General features: G+C 49.1%; 1 protein-coding gene across 1 annotated transcript; it reads right to left on the bottom strand.

Annotated features, from left to right (window-relative positions):
* Positions 1 to 2502: 2502 nt before the first annotated feature.
* On the bottom strand, positions 2503 to 22199 carry LOC119378868 (uncharacterized). Its single transcript, XM_049412874.1, has 5 exons — positions 22140 to 22199; positions 20354 to 20369; positions 9841 to 9985; positions 4754 to 5138; positions 2503 to 2994 (listed from the first exon to the last, which is right to left on the bottom strand). The coding sequence occupies exons 1-5, from the start codon at positions 22197 to 22199 to the stop codon at positions 2674 to 2676; spliced, it is 927 nt and encodes a 308-aa protein (XP_049268831.1). The 3' UTR covers positions 2503 to 2673.
* Positions 22200 to 24274: the final 2075 nt, after the last annotated feature.

Raw genomic sequence — 24274 nt, 5'->3', positions numbered from 1 at the left:
TGACGTCAGGGCCTCCCCTGAGTTTTTCTTCCTCCATGCTGTAGCGCCTTTATAAATGTCGCCAGGAGGAAAAGAAGGGTCTAGGAGCGCTAGATGAGTGCTTAGGGGGGGGGGGGTATATTTTGACTCAAGCCATGTATTTCACGACAAATACACGTGTCGGGCACTAAAATCATAATAATTCCTGAAAAAGCGCGAGTAAAACCAAACAAAACGCGACAAGTGACTCTAAGAATTTCCAAGCGACTCAGCCAAAAAAAAGCCCAAATCCGCTTATAATAAGCGGAACTGGCAACTCTGAGTGCTAACGAAGCTTAATTTCCCAATTTTCTGCACACACACACACACACACACACACACACACACACACACACACAACACACACACACACACACACACACACACACACACACACACACACACACACACACACACACACACACACACACACACACACACACACACACACACACACACACACACACACACACACACACATATATATATATATAATGTATTTTTGAAGCCTGATTGTAATCGCACCATGATCGCGACGTTCGAGAATCCTTTCTAATCCATAAATTTAACACTGTATCTTCCGGCTTTAACGAGAGCGTAGGAAAAGTGTCGTGTCTTTCTGTGATGTTTTGATGTTCGCATTTTTGTCATATCTTCAATGAAATGCGCCTAACACATCTGTAAAAAAGTCTGATTATTGAACAATGGCTATCATCTTGTCTCTTCCCGTGCAACCATCGAGACTAGTGCGGTCAATGGCTCATCGTTATAAGCGCTTGTTCGTGCCCTTTATCCAGCCTGATGTATTATATCTGTTTTGTTATTGTTCTGTAAATTATATATATATATATATATATATATATATATATATATATATATATATATATATATATATATATATATATATATATATATATATATATAGCGTTCAATAAAGATTTCCCCTGACCCACTTCCAGTCGACGGAGAGCAACGAAACTTTGCAGATTTATTAGTCCTTCTTTACATAGGTGACACCCCGGGACACACCCCTCTCCCATCTTTTTATGCAACTATAAACACCTCACTTGTAGAAGTCGACAGGTTGCTCCAAAAGCCATGTTGTAACTTCAGAAATCAGAGTCTCATCATCTGGAAAATGCTTGCCCTTCAAATATGACTTCAATGTTGGAACGAGGTGGAAGTCCGATGGTGCGAGGTCGGGTGAATAAGGGGAATGCGGTAGAATTTCAAAGCCGCAGGAGCGTGCTTCCGTCTGGGCAACATGTGAGTTGTGAACTGGGGTATGGTCTAGCAGAAGGCGGACGCCTATGGTGAGCATGCCACGTCTCTTGTTTTTGATGGTCTCTCGCAATTTCCGCAGCAGTGAAGCATAGTATGCCCCAGTAATCGTGGCACCCTTTGCTAGGAAATCCATCAAGACTACTCCGTGCTGGTCCCAAAAGACTGTGAGCATGACCTTGCCCGTCGAGGGCTGGGTGCGTGCTTTCTTTGGAGGCGGTGAGTCCAAGTGCTTCCATTGCATCGACTGGACTTTAGTCTCCGGATCATAGTGATGGACCCAGCATTCATCCTGTGTAATCAATCTGTTGAAAAAGTCCTGCTGGTTTCCATGGCACATGGTCAAAAGAGCCTGGGAGTATTCGACTCGTACCTGCTTTTGGAAAGGTGTGAGCAGCCGGCGAACCCAGCGATCGGATACCTTACGCGTATGAAGATGGTCCTGAATGATTTTTTCCATGGACCCCACACTAATCTTGACATGTTGGGCTAGGTCTCGAACGCTAATGCGGCGATTTTCCAAAATGGCGGCCTTCACTTGCTGGATGGTGTGTTCATTGACAGCGTAGTGGGGTCGCCCTGCAATCGGAGCCGCTTCCACGGAAATCAGACCATATTTGAATTGGCGATGCCAGTTATTCACTACATTATATGATGGGGAATCCTCCCCATAAACCTCTTTTATCTCATCGAACGTCTTCCTTGGAGTGCGGCCTTTCAAGTACGGGAACTTGACTGCTGCTCTGTATTCCACTGCATCCATTATCACACCTCACACCACTTCAGCACCTCTAAAAGAAAGACCGTTATTAGTTTAGAGTTGCAAATTGGCACGTGACCTACAGTGACTTATGTCATTACACATGCGCAGTTTCAGCATCCTGCAATAAATGGAAATTAGTCAGGGGAAATCTTTATTGAACGCACCTCGTGTATATATATATATATATATATATATATATATATATATATATATATATATATATATATATATATATATATATATATATATATATATATATATATATATATATATATATATTCATTTATTTATTTATTTATTTATATCGGGCAAAAGGATATAAATTCGCCGCTGTGCCAAGACTCCCAGGGAGAAACGTTTTGCACATGCATGGGGAGCAGCTGTTGCCGTAGCACAACTGGCACCACATGTGTAATGCGGCGGTTGGGGGTATTGCTCCCCGGCGGCAAACTGTTCTCTTCGTTCACTTTCGTTTCTTTTTATACTGCAATACTGCACCGGCTTCGTATGGCTGTGACTAACAAAAGTCGTCCCTCGATCGATTACTCTTCTCGTAAAGTTATGGAGCACATGTCGCCGACGCGGATGTTGGTTCGCATCAGAGCGAAGTTTTAGCGCTGCACATGCGACGTCCTGTTGACTACCCTGACCTCAATTTCATTCCCTGTCAGCGGCTCTGTAGTGATGTTCACTGACGCCGAGCTTCTCGCCTCGAGAGGGTACTCTCGAACTTGCAATTCGTTCGTGATCAGAGTGATGCCCTCTGCGATTCCTTCGGCGGTGTACGCCAAGCCTGACGGTTCGTGCAGTTCGAAGTCATGGTCCTTGATCACATCGATGGGGTGGAACCAGAGATGGTGGTTGTGCACTCGTTTCTCGAACCAGATTACGAACCACCCGTCTATTAGAACGTCCGATTTCCACGGATAGCACTGGAAGAAAAAGAAAGTCACCGACGTGAGCAAAATTTAGTTTTTGCTATAATCACTAAACCAAGAACTGTATCTGAAATACGTATATACGTTGCGCGCGCGGTACTTTTCTTCCGACTACCCGAGGCAGATGATGATTATGATAGTGATGATGATGATGAGAGGGAGGAGAAGGAGCAGGAGTGCTGGCGAGTCGAAGGGAATTTATTGCGTGTCTTTCGTGAGTCTAGGTGGCATTCTCGTGTACCTGCAGCGAGTGGCATTTTTCTCGAAGGCGCGTGCTTGCAGCGCAGACGTCAAATATATTGAGTTTGCCTGCATGTGACCAGCCTTTCTAGCAAACTATTGACAGTTGGTTGGATCGTTCACACTCAGTACCTGTCGTAGTCGTCTGCTTCCCTGTCATTCGATATACAGCAGGGGCGTCGGCAGAAATTTTTTTCCGGGGGGGGGGGGGAGGTGTTCAACCATACTTTATGTATGTTAGTACGTGCGTTTGTATGTGTGCGTGCACATATACGCAAGCAAAATTGAAAAATTTAGGGGGGGGGGTTGAACCCCCCCCCCCTCTTGGCTACGCCCCGGCTATACAGTTATACCGTACGATTCCAAAATTCAAATTCGCATGCAATAGGCTGCGCAGTTAATACGGCGGTGCTCGCGTATACAGGTTTCTGAATAGAATAATAGATTCCTGGCTGTTTGTTGTCTCTTATACGCCGGTGGAATGTTAGTGTATGCGTAAAATGAATTAACTAGAGTTAAAGCGCGAAAGACAACTGTCGACAACAAGAACGACAGTCCTGTTTAATATTGTCCCTCCTTTTTGCATTGTTCCTAAGTTATCGTATAACAGATATACGTATGCACCAAGGTGAACTTTCAGCACCTTTGTAGCGAAATTTTCCATTTCCTTGAAGTTCGCGATTTTTTCACACACACACACACGCGCGCGCTAATTACTATTACGCAAGAGTTTCCAACTATACCAGGCGTCCCAAACCAGGCGGCCCGGCCCGCACACGACTGTGTTTTTCCCATATTTAAAAAAAGAAATTCTTAAGTATTTTCATGAACTGCACAGACGTGACCGGTCTCGAGCATTCTTTTTCGTGAGGCACCCGATGCGATCATCATGTGTTAAAACCATGGGTTAAAGCATAACCGTGGAGCAAAAACTCCATGTATTTCAGAATTGGCGTCCAGATTTCACTCATACTAGAGGTCAGTGTCGATGTGTTTGTCGAATCCTGCCGTCAAATCCTCTTCAGAAATGACCCATGTATGATATATGGGGAAGGCGTTCTTTCATCAAATGGCAACTTTAGCTGACATTTTGTTCACCCCCCCCCAGGGGCGTAGCCACGTTAGGGCACACCGGGCCCGTGCCCCCCCCCCCCCGAAATTTTTTTTTGCCATAGCATACAGAGCAGAAAATGACACTCGACCACATCTGCCTGCTCGTCCCCACTACAGATCAAGGAGGTGCCCCCCCCCCCCCCGAAAAAAATTTCTGCCTACGCCCCTGCCCCCCCTTCCCCTTCTAATCTTTTTCACTATCCCAGCCCCCGTGGGAGACTAAATATCGTGACCGCTGCCCGCTAGTTGAGGTGAGTTTGAGACCCCTCAACTATACCCTCGTGTTTAGCGCTGTCGGATCGGTACGCAGTGTTACCGTTTTAGCTGCTTGCTCGGAGAGAGCTTGCCAGAAGGACAGGAACTTTTGTAAGGCACTACTTAAGCAAACGAGGGTACTGACCTGATAATGTTCAGTGGTTATCCATTCTACTTCAACTGTAGTGCGACGAGGGATGGTTATCTCTTTTTTTATTGTAAACTCCACTTCTTCCTTTTCCATGTGACTTTCGCCAGTCGTTAGGTCGTAGCTGAAGTCGACGCCAGCCCTGAATTCGAAGATTCCAGACAGAGAAAGCGACGTCCTAACGTTGACACCGATGTGGATGGATTTTGTTGAATGAAAGGAGGCGTACTTCGTGCGCCTCCTTTTTACCTCTAAGGTGACTTTCTGATCATGCAAATACTGCCCATTGTGGAACCTGTTCATGTATACGGAGGTTTGTTTCTTGCTGCTGTTCAACCGCTCTCCGTAATGCATTGGATCAGCCTTGGCCCACACCTGGTACCTGCAGACAGGGCGAAGAGGGAAAACAGGGATGTCAGAAGTGGAGAGTGAACGGAAGCAGGAAATCGCCTGCTCTCTTCCCTCCCCCTCGCGTCCGTCAAATGATTGCATCAGTAATCCGGAGAAAAGGGAAACCTAATAAGGTTAATGCGAGTGACTCGCTATGGAAGCATCGCATGCAAGTTCTGACCGGACAGCGCATTGGCAAGCAGATGCCCGTTAATCGTTGTGCGAAACTAGGAACTCTATAGAAGACGAGGACCTGGTACTATCGTTCGAGATGGAACTGAATCCGCTGCAACAGCTACGCTAAATCGCTGCAACAGCTACACTAAACAAACGCCACAGGGCGGTCGATTAGCAGGCTACATTCGTTACAAGTATATGAAACAACGGAATGCGCGTACACAGTATGACAAAGAAGCATAGGCGTATCCCCACTGAGAAAAATTAGGGAGCGGAGCCCCCCCCCCCCCCCCCCCATTTGAGAGCAGTCGCTGTCGGCTGCACACAGGGAAACGAACAACTGTGCCGAAGTTTTCCTTCAACACAGCATTCATGTCATTCTATAACTAAAATTTGTCCTACGCTTCTGCTGTGAAAATTGTCCTTCGTGACTCAAGACCACGCACTGTATACGCTCTCTGCGGAGCAGGCCACCTATGCGACGCTTTGGCGCCTTGCGCTCCAGCATTCCAAAGGAGGCTACCACTGAGCAGGGGCTGCATTCATGCAGCCCCTGCTCAGCGGTAGCCTGCATTCATTCTGCTCTGCCTGGCCTGAAATTTACATCATCGACGACGCCAACACAGGAACCAGTAAAAGCTCGATAGACCGATGAAACGCTCTTCCCGATTCAGGAAATTCATTTTCTTTCATCGAAAGGGAATAGCGTCATCATTGCTCTATCTCCAAGCTGCTGTGAGTCGATGAGAGTGCAGAAGTGGGCCGAACTGGGATAGGTAAAGAAGGTTTCCGCTTTAGTCTCTGATTAACCTGCTTCTTCTTGCTTATCATACTGCCACGCGTGTTTCTTGCTTCATTTTGATGTATTCGGGTTTCACCCGCAAAAACTTAGCAACGCCCAGTGCAGACCGCGCCGCAATGTTCGGGAGGCTTCGCGGTCATTTGAGATCATTCCGTTAAGATTACGCGCAGAACGCGAAGGGTCAAGTTTATTTAAGAGCTTGCACGAACACCAGCGATAAAGCTGGAAGGTTTGATGAGACGTAAAACAGACGGCGTGTTCCAGCGATGATCATGTTACTCGACGGCCGACCACTCTTCTCGCCGCTATCAGTGCGCAGCGTGTATATCGCTTGTATTTGGAGTTCGTTTCCCGGGCACAAGTTCGCCCACTTAAAGAGTTCCGTGTTTCGTAGTCTTGCTGCAACCTTCTTCACCGTCATAACCACGTGACATAGCTTGCAGCGATTGTGGCGGCTTGCAACAAGGCGAAGAATAAGGAAGTTGACTCGAGCACATTGGGAAGCCCAGCTTTCAAGCTTGCCCCGCAACTTGTTCTACTAGACAGTGAGGTGGTCAAGGTCCACGGGTTTCTGGACTGTGGAGAGTGAATTGACAGCCGCCCTAGTTGGTCTTGATTCACCTTGAATTGACTTGTACAGCGCAATATACAACTCGCGCGGCAAAGAAGCACACACGAATAGCGATGTTAATTTCTCTCTCTAAGTTCACAGAGTTGTGTACGGGCACAAACAGCTCAACATCGTTATACAACTGAAACTATTTTATATACTCATATGAATACAACTCACGAGCTGCTATAATAAGCATCTGCCTGTGTGATCGGTGGGCAGCCTTCTTGAATTACGTTCAGAATGAGGCACTTTCCTGCTGTTCCGGAAAGGTTTAGGTATTGTTTAGCATAGTAATGGGCTTTTTAGTGTGCATACGTCATTTTAACGCCGCGCGATTTCACAGATTTGTGACGTCGTGCAACAAGCAGGTGACTTTATGGCACACCAAAAATTTTGGACGAATGGCGAAGAACCATTGGCGAAAAATAGTGTGTTCTCTTATTTTTTTTACGCAGTCGTGCATAAGCGGACACTACGCGATTGATCATTTTCGCGTCATTTGTTGCATCGCGTTAGGTGTTGTGTACATGACCCAGAAAATTTCGACCAGTCAAACAGCTAATGACGAATGCAGAAGGAGACAGCGCGCGGTAGTTTAACGTTATAATCGCCACATTTTTTCAGCGAAAATTAATGCTAACACCGTTAGCATGTGTGTGTGTGTGTGTGTGTGTGTGTGTGTGTGTGTGTGTGTGTGTGTGTGTGTGTGTGTGTGTGTGTGTGTGTGTGTGTGTTGTGTGTAGACACACACACACGACCGGTGGAGTGGGGGAGGCCACCCCCCCCCCCCCCCCCCGCGAACAACTTGGTATACGCCACTGCAAAGAAGGACATTGGTAAACCGTTTGACAAATAGCACACAGCTAGTGTATATAAGATCTTAAGATTTCGAGCGTACTGACCTCTAGAGATCATACATACGCCGAAGCGAACTTGTGACTGACCTCAGTCGTAACTGGATGTTGATGCCGACTGTTGCTAAACTTATAACGACTAGGAGTCGGAACGAAAGTGGGAACAGGGATGGCGACTTCTTGGCGCCATTCTTACGTTTCTTTTTCCCACTGATATACTTCTATGGCTGCACAAGTATTAGCTTCGGCTATTTTATGCACGATGATGATAATGTTGTACAACCCGAAGACTTCGTTCTAAGATGAACCGGGCTTCGAGGACAATACACCTGAAGAGATTGGAGCAGCGCGTCCCCAACGCTGCCGTTTATTCCAACGAAAGAACTCAAGATACTCGTGCCACGCGCCGTCCTTCGTTTCCTTTTCTTTTTGTGCGCACTGTGTTTGCTGTTATAAACAAATGTATCACGGTGGGCTTGGTTGAAATCATAATTGTCTAAAAAAAATTCGGCAGATCCCACGCATTGTGGGAACTGGTTTCATGCGAAGCAGTCAGCGCGTACTTCTATGTTGTATTTTATGGCTTTGAGCCAAGCGTTACGAGGTGGATCGACGTGTTTTTGTAAGTGTAGTAGCTGTGTGCACATCGTGGGCTTACCAGGCACGTCGACAACACTGGCGTTTAAAGGGTAACTTATGGTGCGACGTTACGTCAGCCCTCAGAGTACATACGTCTGTATTATCGAAACGAAGTGCACTTTAGGGTGCGATGATGTGAATATCATACGTAACCTTCGTTAGCGTATTCATCCGGGGTCGAGTGACACTTGAATATAGCTTGCTGAATCATAGCAATACAAATGTAATGTTTATTGGACTGCTATAAAAGCGGAGCCAATGCTGGGACCACAGACTTAAACCAGACATGACGCCTGTATTGTAGGAATACATATGTAGCGTTTATTGCTTTGTTATAAAATTAGATAGCCAGCACCACAACCACAATCGACGTTGCACCAACATTACGCCTGCATAGGGAATTTTTCCAGAGCAGTTTCTAGAGCTGGCTTGGCTCTGTGGTAGAATACCTGACTGCCACGCAGAATGCTTGGGTTCTATGCTTGCTGGGATTCTAAATTTTGTTCTTTGCATTCGTCGGGTCAACGCTGCCGATGCCGGTTTTTCTTCAAGCTCTCGCATTTAAATTATCGATGTCTGTTCTCACCGTTCCTGGGTAGATATAAAGTGTCAATCACCTGTGGCGCATACCCGTACACCGCGGCCCGTGGTAAACGGGTATGTGCCACACGTGTCTGGAGGAAAGGGTTTGACGACGTACGCGACAGGATTTTCACGTTATTCTTGTCATGACCCGACAGTCATATTCGTCAAATACTCTTATCATCCCATGCGCAATTTTAGTCTACACCAAGCTAAGTAGGCGATCATGAGAGCACGCAGACGTAGGCGGCTAGACAGATAGATAGATAGATAGATAGATAGATAGATAGATAGATAGATAGATAGATAGATAGATAGATAGATAGATAGATAGATAGATAGATAGATAGATAGATAGATAGATAGATACGCTCAAATGCCAAAGGTTCGCTAAGGAAAGAAGATAACTTTTAAGGGCTTGTTTTTCTTTGTTAGGCACAATATTAATGAGAACTAACAGACAATAATGCCAAGGGAAGTACAGGGGGCGTTATCTGTAACAATTAGGATATAAATGTGAAGGAATTCAAGTGGACGAAAAGATAACTGGCCGCCGCCAGGGACCGAACCTGCGACCTTCGAATAACGCGTCCGATGCTCTACCAATGAGCTACGGCGGCGGTCATCCTCTCGTCCACTTTATGGGTATATATGTGCCTTTAAGCCTAGGAGTGTTAGTCAGCGCCGATCGCCGCCATGGCTGCGATCGGTGCTGACTGCGATGGGCGCTGACTAACAGAGCCTGACCTTTCTCAAGGCCTGGTCTTGAGAAAGGTCAGGCTCTGACCGAAACGTCGACGTAATAAATGAAGTTTTCTTGAAGTGCCACCTCTCATACTTATACAGCAACCAAAGACAACCACTCCTGCAACTATATATATATATATATATATATATATATATATATATATATATATATATATATATATATATATATATATATATATATATATATATATATATATATATATATATATATATATATATATATATATATATAACGTGCTTTATTTCATGAAATACTCACTTTTGGTTGTCTCCTGCTGTGCTAAGGGGCCTTCCCGACTTGCCATACAGGTCCCACCACACAACCTTCGTTTTGTGTTGCCTTTCCAGTTTCTCAATGAAGATCTTGACCTTCTCATTGATGTCCACTACTTTCTTGGCATCAGCTGTTTTTAGAAGAACGAAATGTTGACTGAACGTAAGTTTACCACTCACACCAAGAAACAAGAAATAATAACAATATCTGTAGCGTACGGCGCTAAAACGCTATTGGAATCTAGGCAATTCATTCCGGTTCTCCTAACCTATAGCACAGCGTAAATTTAAATTCTTGAAACATATTCGCTGTCAAGTCGTTTCGTCTTCCGGGTCAACCTAGGAATTAAACGTACCGAATACATGCCGCTAACATTAAGATTCGCCGTAGCTTCCCTTGCAGTCACCACGAATTCGATGTGAAATTTAGTTCTTCAGGTACAACTTGAAGGCGTTGAGGGATAAACATGCCCTATGTAGCTTTAAATTGTCCCCAAGACCGGCAACAGCGTGCAGACATATATATATATATATATATATATATATATATATATATATATATATATATATATATATATATATGTGAAGGAAAGAAGTGTTAATTTCAAGGGCTCGTTTTCTTTGTTATACACAATATTAATGAGCACTAACAGACAATAATGCCAAGGAAAGTATAGGCGATGCGCAAAGCGCCGACGGCGCCATCTGCCGCCATGGCTCGGAAGCGCTCGCGGGGCCCGGCGAGCAGTGTTCCCGCGAGCGTCTATACGCGAGTGCACGGATGGATGTGTTTTTCATCATGATTTAACGATTCTGGCGGGCCTCAGCGATGTCAAAAAATACCTGCTGCGTTGTCGGCTCCTCAAACACACACAAAAAATTGCCAGGAACGCACATCTACAGGTTTCCGGTGCTATTTCATGAGCGAAAGCGACGGCGGCGGTGGATTGCGGCTGTACGACGTAAAAGCTAAGCAATCGCGCTTTCTTTACGGCAGTGTTAGAACGATTACCGTGTTTTTATTTCTTCTTTTTTTGTCGCTACGTTTTCAGCGAACGCTACTACGTTTACACTTGCTCGCGTCGCCTGCATTGTAGACACTACAATTCACATGAGGTTGTTATTACTGATAAGACGCGGGCTCACTTGAAAAACGAATGGCGCGAAGCGCAATGCGAGAGAATGTAGGGCAGGTGACGGCTCCTTTAAAAAAGCGCCGTGGAATCACACGTGCGCTGTACGAAATCGGCTGCATTCTACCTATTGATGGCACTGGAATGCGATCATCGGTGCAGAATGTTCGCTGTGCGCTTCTGCACCGATGATGACAAGCTTATCGTTTATTTTTTCACAAGTTTATCGTGCTGGTTTCAAAGTTTTACCAACGCTGACCCTTCACGTGGCCGACCCTGTGAAATCTATACGCCGGTGCGACAGCGCTCCCTCAAAATCTACTATATCAGCACATGGCACGTAAACGAAGCTACTGTGTCGAGAAAAAAACATTGGTTCATGCGTCAACGCATGCAGGCGTTAGTGATCGGGACGTTAATAAAGAAAGCGGTGTACTTACGATGAGCTCCACTTCGTAGGAGAAGCTTGTTGTCGATTGTCTGTGACAAACACTTGTCGCGTATGGGGACATTGTCGTCCCACACAGCTGTGAGATCGGACACATGTCCACTATTATAAAGTGCGGCTCCTTTGCGCACACTGTTGCCGCAAAAGTAATTATCTGGGACGCGCACCACCAGCGAATCGCACGCGCGCAAATGAGGCGTCTGCTACGCGACCCGCGAGCGGTTCCAACGGCCGCCGCTACGCGGCTTTCAGTGGCGCCCCTATAGGCGCTGCGCATCGCGGATAGGGGATGTTTTTACTAGTAAATGTAAGGTAAATGTGAAGAAAGAAAAGTGCACGAAAAGATAGCTTGCCGCGGGCAGGGACCGAACCTGCGACCTTCGAATAACGCGTCCGATGCTCTACCAACTGAGTCCACTTTATAGGGTATATATGTACATTTAAACGTGGGAGCGTCAGTCAGCGCCGCCAGTAGCCATGACGGCGAGTGTGGAACACCCTTTTTTGCCTGTTGGCGTCACGTAGCACGTGAACTGGCGGCGCTGACTGACGCTCCCACGTTTAAATGTACTGTCGACCGCAAAAGTTTGCGGGATGTGCAGCGCGTGGCGGAGCGACGAAAAACTGCATTGCTGCGTCACCTATCGTGATGCGGCGGGTGTTGAGGCTATCGGCCGCAGCCTCCGCGATTATATCCGGCAACGGCACGTTGTCTAAACGTGCCGTCGCTAATCGCCGAGGCCGATAGCCTCAACACCCGCCGCATCACGGTAGGTGACGCAGCAATGCAGTTTTCCGTCGCTCCGCCACGCGCTGCACATCCCGCAAACTTTTGCGGTCTACAGTACATATATACACTATAATGTGGACGGGGGGATGGCCGCCACGGTAGCTCAGTTGGTAGAGCATCGAACGCGTTATTCGAAGGTCGCAGGTTCGGTCCCTGCCCGCGGCAAGCTATCTTTTCGTCCACTTTTCTTTCTTCACATTTACCTTACATTTACTAGTAAAAACATCCCCTATACTTTCCTTGGCATTATTGTCTGTTAGTGCTCATTAATATTGTGTATAACAAAGAAAACGAGCCCTTGAAATTAACACTTCTTTCCTTCATTCATAGCGAGGGTCTCGTTCTGGCAGACTTGATGCTTTCAGGTAGTATGCGAGGGATTATTGGTCAGCTGCCAGCTCGTAATAAGTTCACGTGCTACGTGACGCCAACAGGCAAAAAAGGGTGTTCCACACTCGCCGTCATGGCTACTGGCGGCGCTGACTGACGCTCCCACGTTTAAATGTACATATATACCCTATAAAGTGGACGGGGGGATGGCCGCCGCGGTAGCTCAGTTGGTAGAGCATCGGACGCGTTATTCGAAGGTCGCAGGTTCGGTCCCTGCCCGCGGCAAGCTATCTTTTCGTCCACTTTTCTTTCTTCACATTTACCTTACATTTACTAGTAAAAACATCCCCTATACTTTCCTTGGCATTATTGTCTGTTAGTGCTCATTAATATTGTGTGGCAACACACTGCGCACAAACTGGCGCAGCCTCCGCCTCGTCACTATCTAGCCCGGCGTGACACGGCTGCATGCTACACCACGCCTCTGATAAGGGACAGCGCCACCGCAGCGTCACCGGAGGGTTACGTCACCGACAGTGGCTATAAAACCAAGCTGCCAAGCTCGGAAGTGTCCCTTCCTTCCTTCGCTACCCGACTGAGCGCAGCGTCGGTATGCTCACCCCGCTGCTGCTTCACTAATAAACAGTTGTTACGTTTATGTTGGGATGCGTCCTTCTATCGACACGGCATCCCACATCTGGTGACCCGGAAAACGAACGCACCGCACCGCCATGGCCGACCTGGAAGCGCTTGCCGCTCTTCGCCAACACGTTCAAGAACTTCAACATCAACTGCAGGCCCTGCAGCAGCAACATCCCGGCAACGTCTCCGCACCCGTGGCCGTACCTGCCGGCGCCGCTGAGGATGTCAGAGCCCCTGCAGAAGGCACCCCGCACGCTGCCTCATACGACACTTGGCGTGTCGCTGTCAAGCTTCCACCGTTTTGGGCGGACTCGCCCGAGGTCTGGTTCGCCCAGGTCGAGGCCCAGTTCTCCCTGGCGGGCATCACGCAAGACCGGACCCGCTACAATTACGTCGTCGCCCACCTGGACGCGCGTTATGCCAGCGAGGTCCGGGATATACTGGCCAACCCACCAACGGCCAGCCTCTACGAACATCTGAAGACCACACTCATCCGCCGCCTGTCGCTCTCGGAAGAACAGAAGGTGCGACAACTTCAGTCCGCAGAGCTCGCCGAGCGCAAACCTTCGCAGCTCCTGCGCCACATGCGTGCGCTCGCGGGCAACCTGCAAGTCCAGGATTCCTTCCTGCGAGCGCTTTGGCTCCAACGACTCCCGCCGTACGTCCAGGCAATTCTGCAGGCTCAGGTTAGGCTACCCCTCGACGAACTTGCGGAGATCGCTGATCGCGTCGTCGAGGTCTCCTTGCCGCAGCTGTCGCCCACCACCCAGGCTGTCGCCGCATCGCTGAACACCGCGGAGCTTGCACGCCGTATCGACGACATCGATCGACAGCTCACCTCCATTCAACAACGCCTGGGTGAACGTCTTCCGATGCACCAGCGCCGCCACTCGCAAAGCCGCGACCTTAACATCACTTCGTCGCAGCAACCCGATAATGGCCCGTGTTACTACCACCAACGTTTCGGGGACAGAGCCCGGCAATGTCGACCACCGTGTTGCGCTGGGCATGCGGAAAACGCCAACGGCAGCTCGTAGAGACGGCCGCAAGCTGCCAACCCGGAGGCCGTCGCATCTTCGTCACCGACCAAATCACGAAGCAGCGGTTCCTTGTCGACAGCGGCTCTGACATTTGCTGCTACCCGCGATCCCATCTTCAAGGTCCTCGTCCGCCTACGTCTTTCGAGCTCAGTGCGGCAAACCGCTCCACAATCAAGACGTACGGCTCGCTCCGCCTGCACATCCAGCTCAGAAACTTACGCCGTGACCTTTGCTGGAATTTTGTCATCGCCGACGTCGCCGAGCCAATCATCGGCTCAGACTTTCTGGCCCACTACAACCTCCTTCCAGACTGCCGCAACGACCTCCTCATCGACGCGACAACGGGACATTCCACACCAGGCCAGCGAACGACCGCCCAACAGCCAAGCATCAAGGTACTCAGTGTTGACAATCATTCGCCGTACCACGCCATCCTCGCCGAATTTCCCGGATTGACGCGCCCCAGCGGACTGCCACGCAAAGTGCAGCACACCACCGTGCACTACATCCGCACCACATCAGGCCCTCCGGTTTTCTGCCGCGCCCGTCGCCTTGCCCCGGACCGCATGCGCATAGCCAAAGCAGAGTTCGAGGCCATGCTCCGCGAAGGAATAGCCCGCCGCTCCGACAGTCCATGGGCCTCGCCACTCCACCTTGTTCCGAAGAAGACCGAAGGCTGGCGGCCCTGTGGGGACTACCGTGCCCTCAACGCGCGCACCATCCCGGACAGGTACCCCGTCCACCACATACAGGACTTCGCCCATCGCATTAATGGCTGCCACGTGTTCTCCGTGCTAGACTTGGTGAAGGCGTACACACAGATACCCGTCAATCCGGATGACGTCCCGAAAACGGCAATCATCACTCCTTTTGGCTTGTTCGAGTTTCCCTTCATGAGCTTCGGCCTGAGGAACGCTGGACAAACCTTTCAGCGCTTCATCGACGAAGTCGTCCGCGGCCTCGACTTCTGCTTCGTGTACCTAGACGACATACTGGTATTTTCCCGCGACGCCGAGGAACACCACAGGCACCTTCGTCTGCTGTTCCAACGCCTCGATGACCACGGTCTACTCGTCAATATCCAAAAAAAGCACGCTAGGCGCTTCCGTCGTCCGCTTCCTCGGCCACGAAGTTTCATCTGAGGGAACTCGGCCCTTGCCCCAACGCATCGCGGACCTGCAATGTTACCCTCAACCCACCACCGCTAAAGACCTTCGCCGTTTCCTTGGCATGCTGAACTTCTACAGGCGTTTCTTGCCACATGCAGCAGACTACCAGGCTTCCCTCCATGATGCTTTGGCTGGCCTACGAGGGAACCAACCCGTCACGTGGACACCGACGTTAGCGAAAGCTTTCGAAGATTGCAAAGCCGCCCTCTGCACCGCCACGCTTCTCACCCATCCCGTGCCAGACGCTCCCTTGGGACTCTTCACGGACGCATCTAGCTTCGCCATCGGCGCCGCCCTCATGCAACGTGTGGACAACACCTGGCATCCCTTGGCGTTCTTCTCCAAGAAGCTCGAAGCTCGGAAAACGACCCCTTCAACCGCCAGTTCCACTGACGAAACCACGACCACCGCCCCGACAAGTTCGCCAGCCTACTACAGAGAACTTCTGGCGATATACGAAGCAGTGCAACACTTTCGCCATATCCTCGAAGCGCAGAACTGCACCATCTATACCGACCACAAGCCTCTTACCTACGCCTTCTCTCAACGTCGCGACAAACTCCCGCCTGTGCAGCAGAACCAACTCTCGTTCATTTCACAGTTCACCACCGACATCCAACATGTCAGCGGGAAAGACAACGTGGTCGCCGACGCGCTTTCACGTGTAGCAGCCATCAGCTCTGTGCAGATAACAGCGGACGTCCTCGCCGAGGCTCAGACTACAGACGCCGAACTGCAGCAACTTCTCAAGGGCAGGTCCTCACTTCAGCTGCAACAAGTCCCCATCCCAGGGTCGACAACCACAATCTGTTGCGACATGTCGACAGGACGAAGCAGGCCCTATGTGCCCCTGTCTCATCGCCGTGGTCTTTTCAACCAGCTCCACAACCTCAGCCATCCCGGCATACGCGCCTCGACACGCCTCGTGGCTGACCGCTACGTGTGGCCCTCTATGCAGCGGGATTGTCGCACCTGGGCGCGCTCCTGCATTCAATGCCAACGCGCTAAAGTAACAAGGCACGTCACGTCACCACTCGGAACATTTCCTCGGCCCTCTGGTCGGTTTGAGCACGTCCACCTCGACATCATAGGACCCTTTTCTCCGGCTGGACCCTATCGCTACTGCCTCACCGCCATCGATCGGTACACTCGATGGCCCGAGGCATGGCCCCTCGAGGGAATCACCGCGGAAGACGTCGCCTCGGCCTTCTTCACCGGCTGGATTGCCCGTTTCGGCTCCCCCCGCCGCGTAACCACTGACCAAGGACGACAGTTCGAGTCGCACCTTTTCAGGCTCCTCGGGCTGACCATCGGTTTCGAACGCTTGAGGACCACCAGTTACCACCCCTGCGCCAACGGAATGATCGAGCGGTTCCACCGACAATTCAAAGCAGCCATTATGTGCCACCCGGACTCAACCTGGCTCGAGGCCATCCCAGCCGTCATCCTCGGCATTCGCGCCACCTTCAAACCGGACATCCAGGCTACACCAGCAGAACTCGTCTACGGGGAACCACTCCGTCTCCCAGGGGAATTTCTCGCTGCACTGCCATCCAGCACTACGACGTCAGATCCCACCGACTTCGTCGCCCGGCTCCGACGCACCATCGCCGCCTTACGCCCGTCACCTGCAGCCCACCACTGCAAGCCTACACTTTTCGTCTTCAAGGAGCTAGCATCGTGCACGCACGCTTTCCTCCGCGACGACACCGTCCGCAGGCCTTTCCAGCCACCCTACAGTGGACCCTACCTGGTCGTCCATCGCGACGACAAAAACTTCACTCTGCGCCTGAACGGGAACGACGTCCGCGTCTCGATTGACCGGCTCAAGCCCGCATACATCGCTGCGAACGATCCGGGCAGCGCCACTCGACCCACAGGCGTCTATCCACAGCCGCCGACGTCGCAGCCCGCTCCGGTCACGACACGCTCTGGACGTCTGGTACGCCTCCCAGATTTCTACAGACCCTGAGGGCTCTGCACTCCGCGGGGGGGGTGATGTGGCAACACACTGCGCACAAACTGGCGCAGCCTCCGCCTCGTCACTATCTAGCCCGGCGTGACACGGCTGCATGCTACACCACGCCTCTGATAAGAGACAGCGCCACCGCAGCGTCACCGGAGGGTTACGTCACCGACAGTGGCTATAAAACCAAGCTGCCAAGCTCGGAAGTGTCCCTTCCTTCCTTCGCTACCCGACTGAGCGCAGCGTCGGTATGCTCACCCCGCTGCTGCTTCAATAATAAACAGTTGTTACGTTTATGTTGGGATGCGTCCTTCTATCGACACGGCATCCCACAATTGTGTATATATATATATATATATATATATATATATATATATATATATATATGTGTGTGTGTGTGTGCACGAGTCCAACAAACGTTTGGTCATTCATTTCCTACGGAAAAGAAAATCCAGCTTATAGACATCCTTTCATGCGCCGTGGCGGCAGTGAGCCTGCCACCCCAAGTGACTACCGTTCCCTTGTTACAATTAATTCAGTTTTGTTGTTCTGTGTACCGAAGCCATGCCATTATTACGAACCACGCCGCAGTGGTTCACTCCGGGTTAGTTTTCATTCAACAATGTTGAATTTTTATATTGGTAGTCTGTGCGGAAACGGAGGTAACGATCAATGGTTAGGTTTCGCGGTTGCAGTCTTCGACTACCGGCGTTTGTGATGTCCTGACTTCTTTCTTGTTTCCGTGTTTGCACGCCCTGTCTTTTTACAAAGAAATATAGGGAGCTTGCATTAACGGCGGCGGCGGGGTTAGCGGCCATCTTGTTATCATAGCGAGTCGATCCGGCGAACGGGTAAGCAAGCGCGGCAGCAGCTCTCGCTCGAGCGATGCTGGCGCGATGGTGAACTGTGCTGTTGTGGGCTGTAGCAGTTGCAGTCGAAGAAAGATGATTGCTGCTTCTTCAATACACCGAAGGTGCGCCTCTATGAGCGTGACAAGACGAAGGAGCTATCGGAGCGGCGCCGGCATGAATGGTTCGCGCGCAACAGACGCGGCGTACAGGACAAACTCCACAACGTCTGTCATCGCCACTTCCTTTCAGGTAAGCAAAGAATGCTTGGCCTTCGCAGTTTAATTCTTTGTTTCGGTAGTGAAGTTTAGTGCTGCCCTTACCACGCGAAGCGTATCGGGTTCTGTTGCGACTTGCGAAGCTGTTCTCGGAGCGCGTGTGGTAGCTCCACGTAAACAACACACGTCGTACCGGCAGGGGCGTAGCCAAGGGGGGGGGGGGGGGTTGGGGGGTTCAAACCCCCCCCGAAATTTTTCAGTTTCGCTTGCGTATATAGGCACGCACACATACAAACGCACGCACGAACATACATAAAGTATGGTTGAACCCCCCCCCCCCCCCCGAAAAAAATTTCTGGCTACGCCCCTGCGTACCGGTGTGATCCCCGTGGTGATATAGCAGTTGCAGTCTTCGACTACCGAGCAAGGAGTACGAGGTCAGCAAGTATGTACGCAGTAACGCTCTGCCGGAAGGACCGTGAGCGATACAACGAAAAAAACCATCTATGCGCTCCCGTTCGCGCTTTTGGCAGTCGACTGCTTAGTGTACGTGGGCTTGTGGCAACTCCGACGCCTCGGACATTTGCGAAATACTTGTCTTACGGGCAAGTTTTGTCACGCGGTAAAGGCACGAAGGGCTCTCAAAGGCCACAACGTTGTGAAAAGTGGCTGGGTACGCGAGTCTGCGAGTAAGGTTGCGGCCGATAGCGTGGTCGTCATGACACAAATAAACTTGTAGGGACGCTCTAACTACCAGTAGATCATAATTTTATCTTTATTTTTTAAATCCTTACTTGCGGTGATCAACTTGCACAAACCGGTGGAGGCCATGTTAAAAAGAGACCTTACGTGCTGGAGGCACAAGGGCCCCTCGAAGTCGCAACAGAATCCGATAGATACTCTTCGCGTGGTATGTGCACTAAACTTGACTACCGGAACAGAAAATTAAACTACGCAGGCCAAGCATAGTTTGCCTACCTGAAAGGAAGTGGCGATGACAGACGTTGTGGGGGTTGTCCTGTACGCCGCGTCTGTTTATGCACGCGAGCCATTCATGCCGGCGCCGCTCCGACAGCTCCTTCGTCTTGTTCTCGTTGAAGCGCACTTCCGCCGTCTTGGAGAGGCAGCAATAATCCTTCTTCAAACGCAACTACTTTGCCTTTCTTTGGGAGCAACTGCTACAGCCCACAATCGCACAGTGCATGCACCATCGCGCCGGCCCCGATGGAGCGAGAGCTGCTGCCGCACGCGCTTCCACGATCGCCGGCACGACTAGTTATGACAACAAAATGGCCGCCAACCCCGCTGCCGCCGTTCGTGCAAGCTCCCTATAGTGTTCTTGTCTGTACAGGAAAGCCTTTTTTATAACTAATGTTCTCTTGTGATTTTGTACATTATCAGCGCTGTGATCGTCGTACGCAATTGTGCATTGAAGGTCAGCTGTCTTATAGATCACAATAAATGTTGTTTTTACAGAATTCCTACTTTATAATTAATACGTTGGGCTGTGACTAAGCATAAGGTTTGCTTCCATTGGCTCATTGGCAATTAATGTCATTCTCGTATCATCACATTGATTTCCCCACGCCACTTAATTTTTTAATGTACAAGCTGAGTGTCGGTGTTGCTGCCACATATAGAGCTTTCAATATCACTTCCCATAAGCAGACCCCTGCTTTTCGAAAAAACGCCTGACTACGTCTCCCCGTGAACATACATGCTATGCATGGATGCAAGTGAGCAGGGTAACTGAAAAGTCACGGTTAGGAGGTATGTGCACAATACAGATAAGTTAACTATAACAACCTTTCATAATTCAGAAAAAGAAACATCGAACCATGATATAAGAAGATGCGAATACGACGGCGTTCGCTGCGATTGCATAACCAGAGAAAGGAATGTTAGTTTCACTTACCAGAATCTTTCAGTATCTGCAAATAAAAAAGACAGAGTTACGAATAACTTTCAGTAAGCATTACTCTTATGAGAAATATTTAGCTCAGTGGCTCCTACCCGCAAATGCTAATAATAATTGTTCAGGTTTTACGTCCCAAAGCAACGATGTGATTATGAGGGACGCCGTAGTGGAGGGCTCCGGTAATTGTGACCATATGGTGTTCTTTAACGTGTGCGTAAGTACACGGGTCTCTAGCATTTCGCCTCCATCGAAATGTGGCCTCCGCGCCCGGTATTCGGTCCCGTGACCTTGGGGTCAAGATTCGAGCAACGTAACCACTAGACCACCGTGGCGGGTGATACGCAAATACCATAAGGCAGAAATAGTTTTTCTGATTGGCCACTTCACCGCATTCAATACGGTGTGTTGCATGCAAAAGGAAATCTGAAATCGGGTGACTATAGGAAGTGCATTTTTATTTACCCGTTGAGTGGTTTATAAAGATGGTTGAAAATTTGCAAAATTCAAAAACGAGACTACGAAGTTTAGAAATTTGTAACTAAGCAATAAAAGAACGATATCATAATTCTGTCAACTGTGTATAATACAGTACATGTCAAACGAAATATATATATATATATATATATATATATATATATGTAATACTGCTCTGAAATATAGCGTTTATTTGGGAGTACAACTTGTGCAAAACCGCGTTTGTGCTCATTAGCAATGCCGGGGCTGCCCATTGGCTCGTATTATGACCTCTGGAGTTGTGGAGGACACATTTAATCGAAAGAAAGTATTCTGGTCTGCTACCCTACACGGGAGGTAGGGAAAGGGAAAAATGGAACACGGAAAGCTGTGACAAAGCAAAGCAGACGTGCGAAAAAGATGTGACGCACAGAATGTGCTATTCATTATGCATATGCTGGCGAGAGCCTCATCAAGACACGGCACCAGATCTGTGACATCCCTCCAGCGGGAGATTTGTAAAATGAGGTCACTTACGAAAACCACCAGAAGAGTTGCGAAGATTCTGAAAGCGGTATTCAGGATATGTGCCATGTCCGAAGTTCTGAGCGCATGAGGGTCAGCGCTAACACACTTTTACTTGTGCGTGGGTCTGAAAACAAACGGGCATCGGAGTTGTCGCTGAGCAATGCATTTATATATTATTGCCGCAACCGAGCGCAGCGCATTGTTCTGTGATACGACAGGTACGATAAGGTGCGATACGATATGACAACAAAGAATCCTGGGAATATAATGCAGCAAAGGGAAGGGAAAAGGGGAGGGGGAGTTGCTTACAGTTCCTGGTAGCTGCTGTCACCGACAAGAGGGCTACTGCACTGTCTTGACTTACAAGAAGTAACTTGCGCGAACAGAAAGCAATGCTCTTGCAAGCAACAAGGCGCGAATGTACTTCAGCTCGAGATGTCGCGAAATCGAAGGTAACGGGAGGAGAGGGAGACTGGACGTGTCCTCCTCCTCTTCGTGTCACCTCGACTGCTGCATCCACACACACACACACACACACACACACACACACACACACACACACACACACACACACACACACACACACACACACACACGCACGCATGCATGCACACATATATGCACACATACATACATACACTGATGGGCGTCGGAAGGGGAGTGCAAAAGGGGCACTAGCCCTCCTCCTTCCCCCTTCACGTCACACCAGCGCTCCCCCTCTCTCCCACAGCGATGCTACACGGGTTTGCGCACCCCTCAAGACAAAATCTTGCCGACGCTCATGCACACACACGAGACGTACAGTCGAGCGCGATTTGAAGGTTATCGCCGGAGCGTCGACCAGGAACTGCAACAGCACCATGGCCCAGAATCCTCTTTCGAGGAGAGGGACGTATCACTATCAGGCAAGCTTCACTCACTGTTTTTGCTGTTCCTTAAACAGCGATCACTCCCATCTGAGGAAGGCGCTATTCAAACGAAGCAGTCCAAGCGCCAGTTTTGCCAGATCTTTCCCAGTAATTTTGTTGTCGTCGAGCGGAGATAAGAGCCGACGAAGAATACACTTGATCGCAAAGAATGGAAAGCTTAAAATAGAGAGAAAGGGTGTCTCGTTCGTCGTAGGGGCGATTGCTGCAGCATGGAACAGCCAACGATGGCGAGAAGAATGCGTAATCTTGATTTTCACTGTTCCGAAACGTGCCGCTAGGCCCCTGGGACGCTAGGCCGGTCGACGCTCGCGCGATAACCGTCATATCGTGCTCGACTGTACGTATATTATTATGAGCCCCGTTTTCCAAGAAGCCGACTGTTCAAAGTTAGAGCTCATCGTGTTTCGTCCTTCTGTTTTCTACCTTTTTTCTTTTTCGGGTAGGTTTGTGAGAGACAGAAAGATTACATTTTCTGCTATTCATTAGGAAGCCGCAACTGCGATAGCTATAGACCAATTTTAATAATAATTGTTATATAGGTTTTACATGCCAAAATACGCTCACGGGCCTGTAGCATTTTTCCTGCTGATCTTACACTCGGCTGCTGTTTTTCTCACCCAGCACAGATTTGAGCGAACATTTACAGTGGCGCATGAACCTGTAAATTATTGTCAGGCTTAATAATGTAACGAATTGAACCAATTGCATTATGAATACAGTTAGCCATTATAAAGTCATCACAGCAGATATGCTATTGCGTAATCTGATTACTAATAAATCAGTATGTGAGCGAATGTTAAGCTTTGTTCTTCCTTGGTAGATCTCCGATGTGCTGTATCAGGCGGTCGAGTAACATAACAACTTATAATGTTGACGGCAGGCGGTATTACTATATAACGAACCGATTTCTGTATACATCCGTATACACTCGCTTGAAACGAGTTCTTTCGTTACGTTACTGTCAAATGTATGTATTGAGCCAAATTGGGTTCGGTCTACATTCGCGAACAGCGCAATCGCACAAACGGTGCAATCATCCCGGCTTTTATTTGTATATTGCACTGCACCTAATCAAGAAAAGAGGTTAGCTGACATTGCACTTTTTCCCTACGCTTCTCCACTTTTCTTCTAATTGAACAAATATTCGATATTTATAATAGCAAATCCCAACAAATGCCCACGTCTTGTACAGTGGCAGTCTTTAGCATTTTGAAGCAGTGCAACGACGAGAGTTGGGGAGTGGGGACAGATTTCAGATAAGCCTCCAGGGAAGTGTGTTGCGTTTTTTGCTTCGCTGATTAAAGCGATGATAAGGGCAGAAAAGTGGTCGGGTGTTGCGTCCCAAAGCTGTGCTGTGTGAAGAAACTACTACCACCGCTTGTGAAGTGCTGAAGAAGAGGACTCTGGATTAATCTCGCCATATTAAGGTCGTTGAAGTGCCCCGAAATAGTATAAAAAACCGTTTCCGCATTGGAGTCGGTCGCCGCTTACGGCAATGGAACCAGCTAGCTGTGCAAGCAGAACTGAGAAGCCGCTGCGTAGTTGGGCATATACATCGTAGAGGACATTGATAAGAGTTTAGGAGCGATTCTGCGAGAAACCTGTTTACAGAAACGCGGCAGTGCCGAAAGCGACGCTTTGCGCCGTCACGTGCGCTTGTTGTGACTTTCTTATCGAGAGAGTATACATTGCATATCCGCCGCTGGAGAGCGTCGTGGCAATATTCGCTCGAACAGCGGTGTCGAAGGGTTACCCTTTGAGTCTGCGTTGCACGGAGCATTGTCTTCCGTTACATGCACTGTTGCAGCTTTTTTTCTTCCTGTCGCTATTTCATGCTCTTTTTTATGCAAGGCCGTGAATTAGTAAGATATTTAAAACATGTTTTATACTCCGTATTGTGTATACGAACAGTCACAGAATTGAAAGAACCGAAGGGCTCAATTTATGTGATTTATATGGGAGAAAATAACATTTACTGCCACCAATGTAAGCACGAGAGAGTTGAAGT

This window comes from Rhipicephalus sanguineus, chromosome 1, assembly GCF_013339695.2.
Source record: "Rhipicephalus sanguineus isolate Rsan-2018 chromosome 1, BIME_Rsan_1.4, whole genome shotgun sequence".
Classification (NCBI taxonomy): domain Eukaryota; kingdom Metazoa; phylum Arthropoda; class Arachnida; order Ixodida; family Ixodidae; genus Rhipicephalus; species Rhipicephalus sanguineus.
Note: the sequence above shows the minus strand (reverse complement) of the source record. Positions and strands in the feature narration are given on the sequence as shown.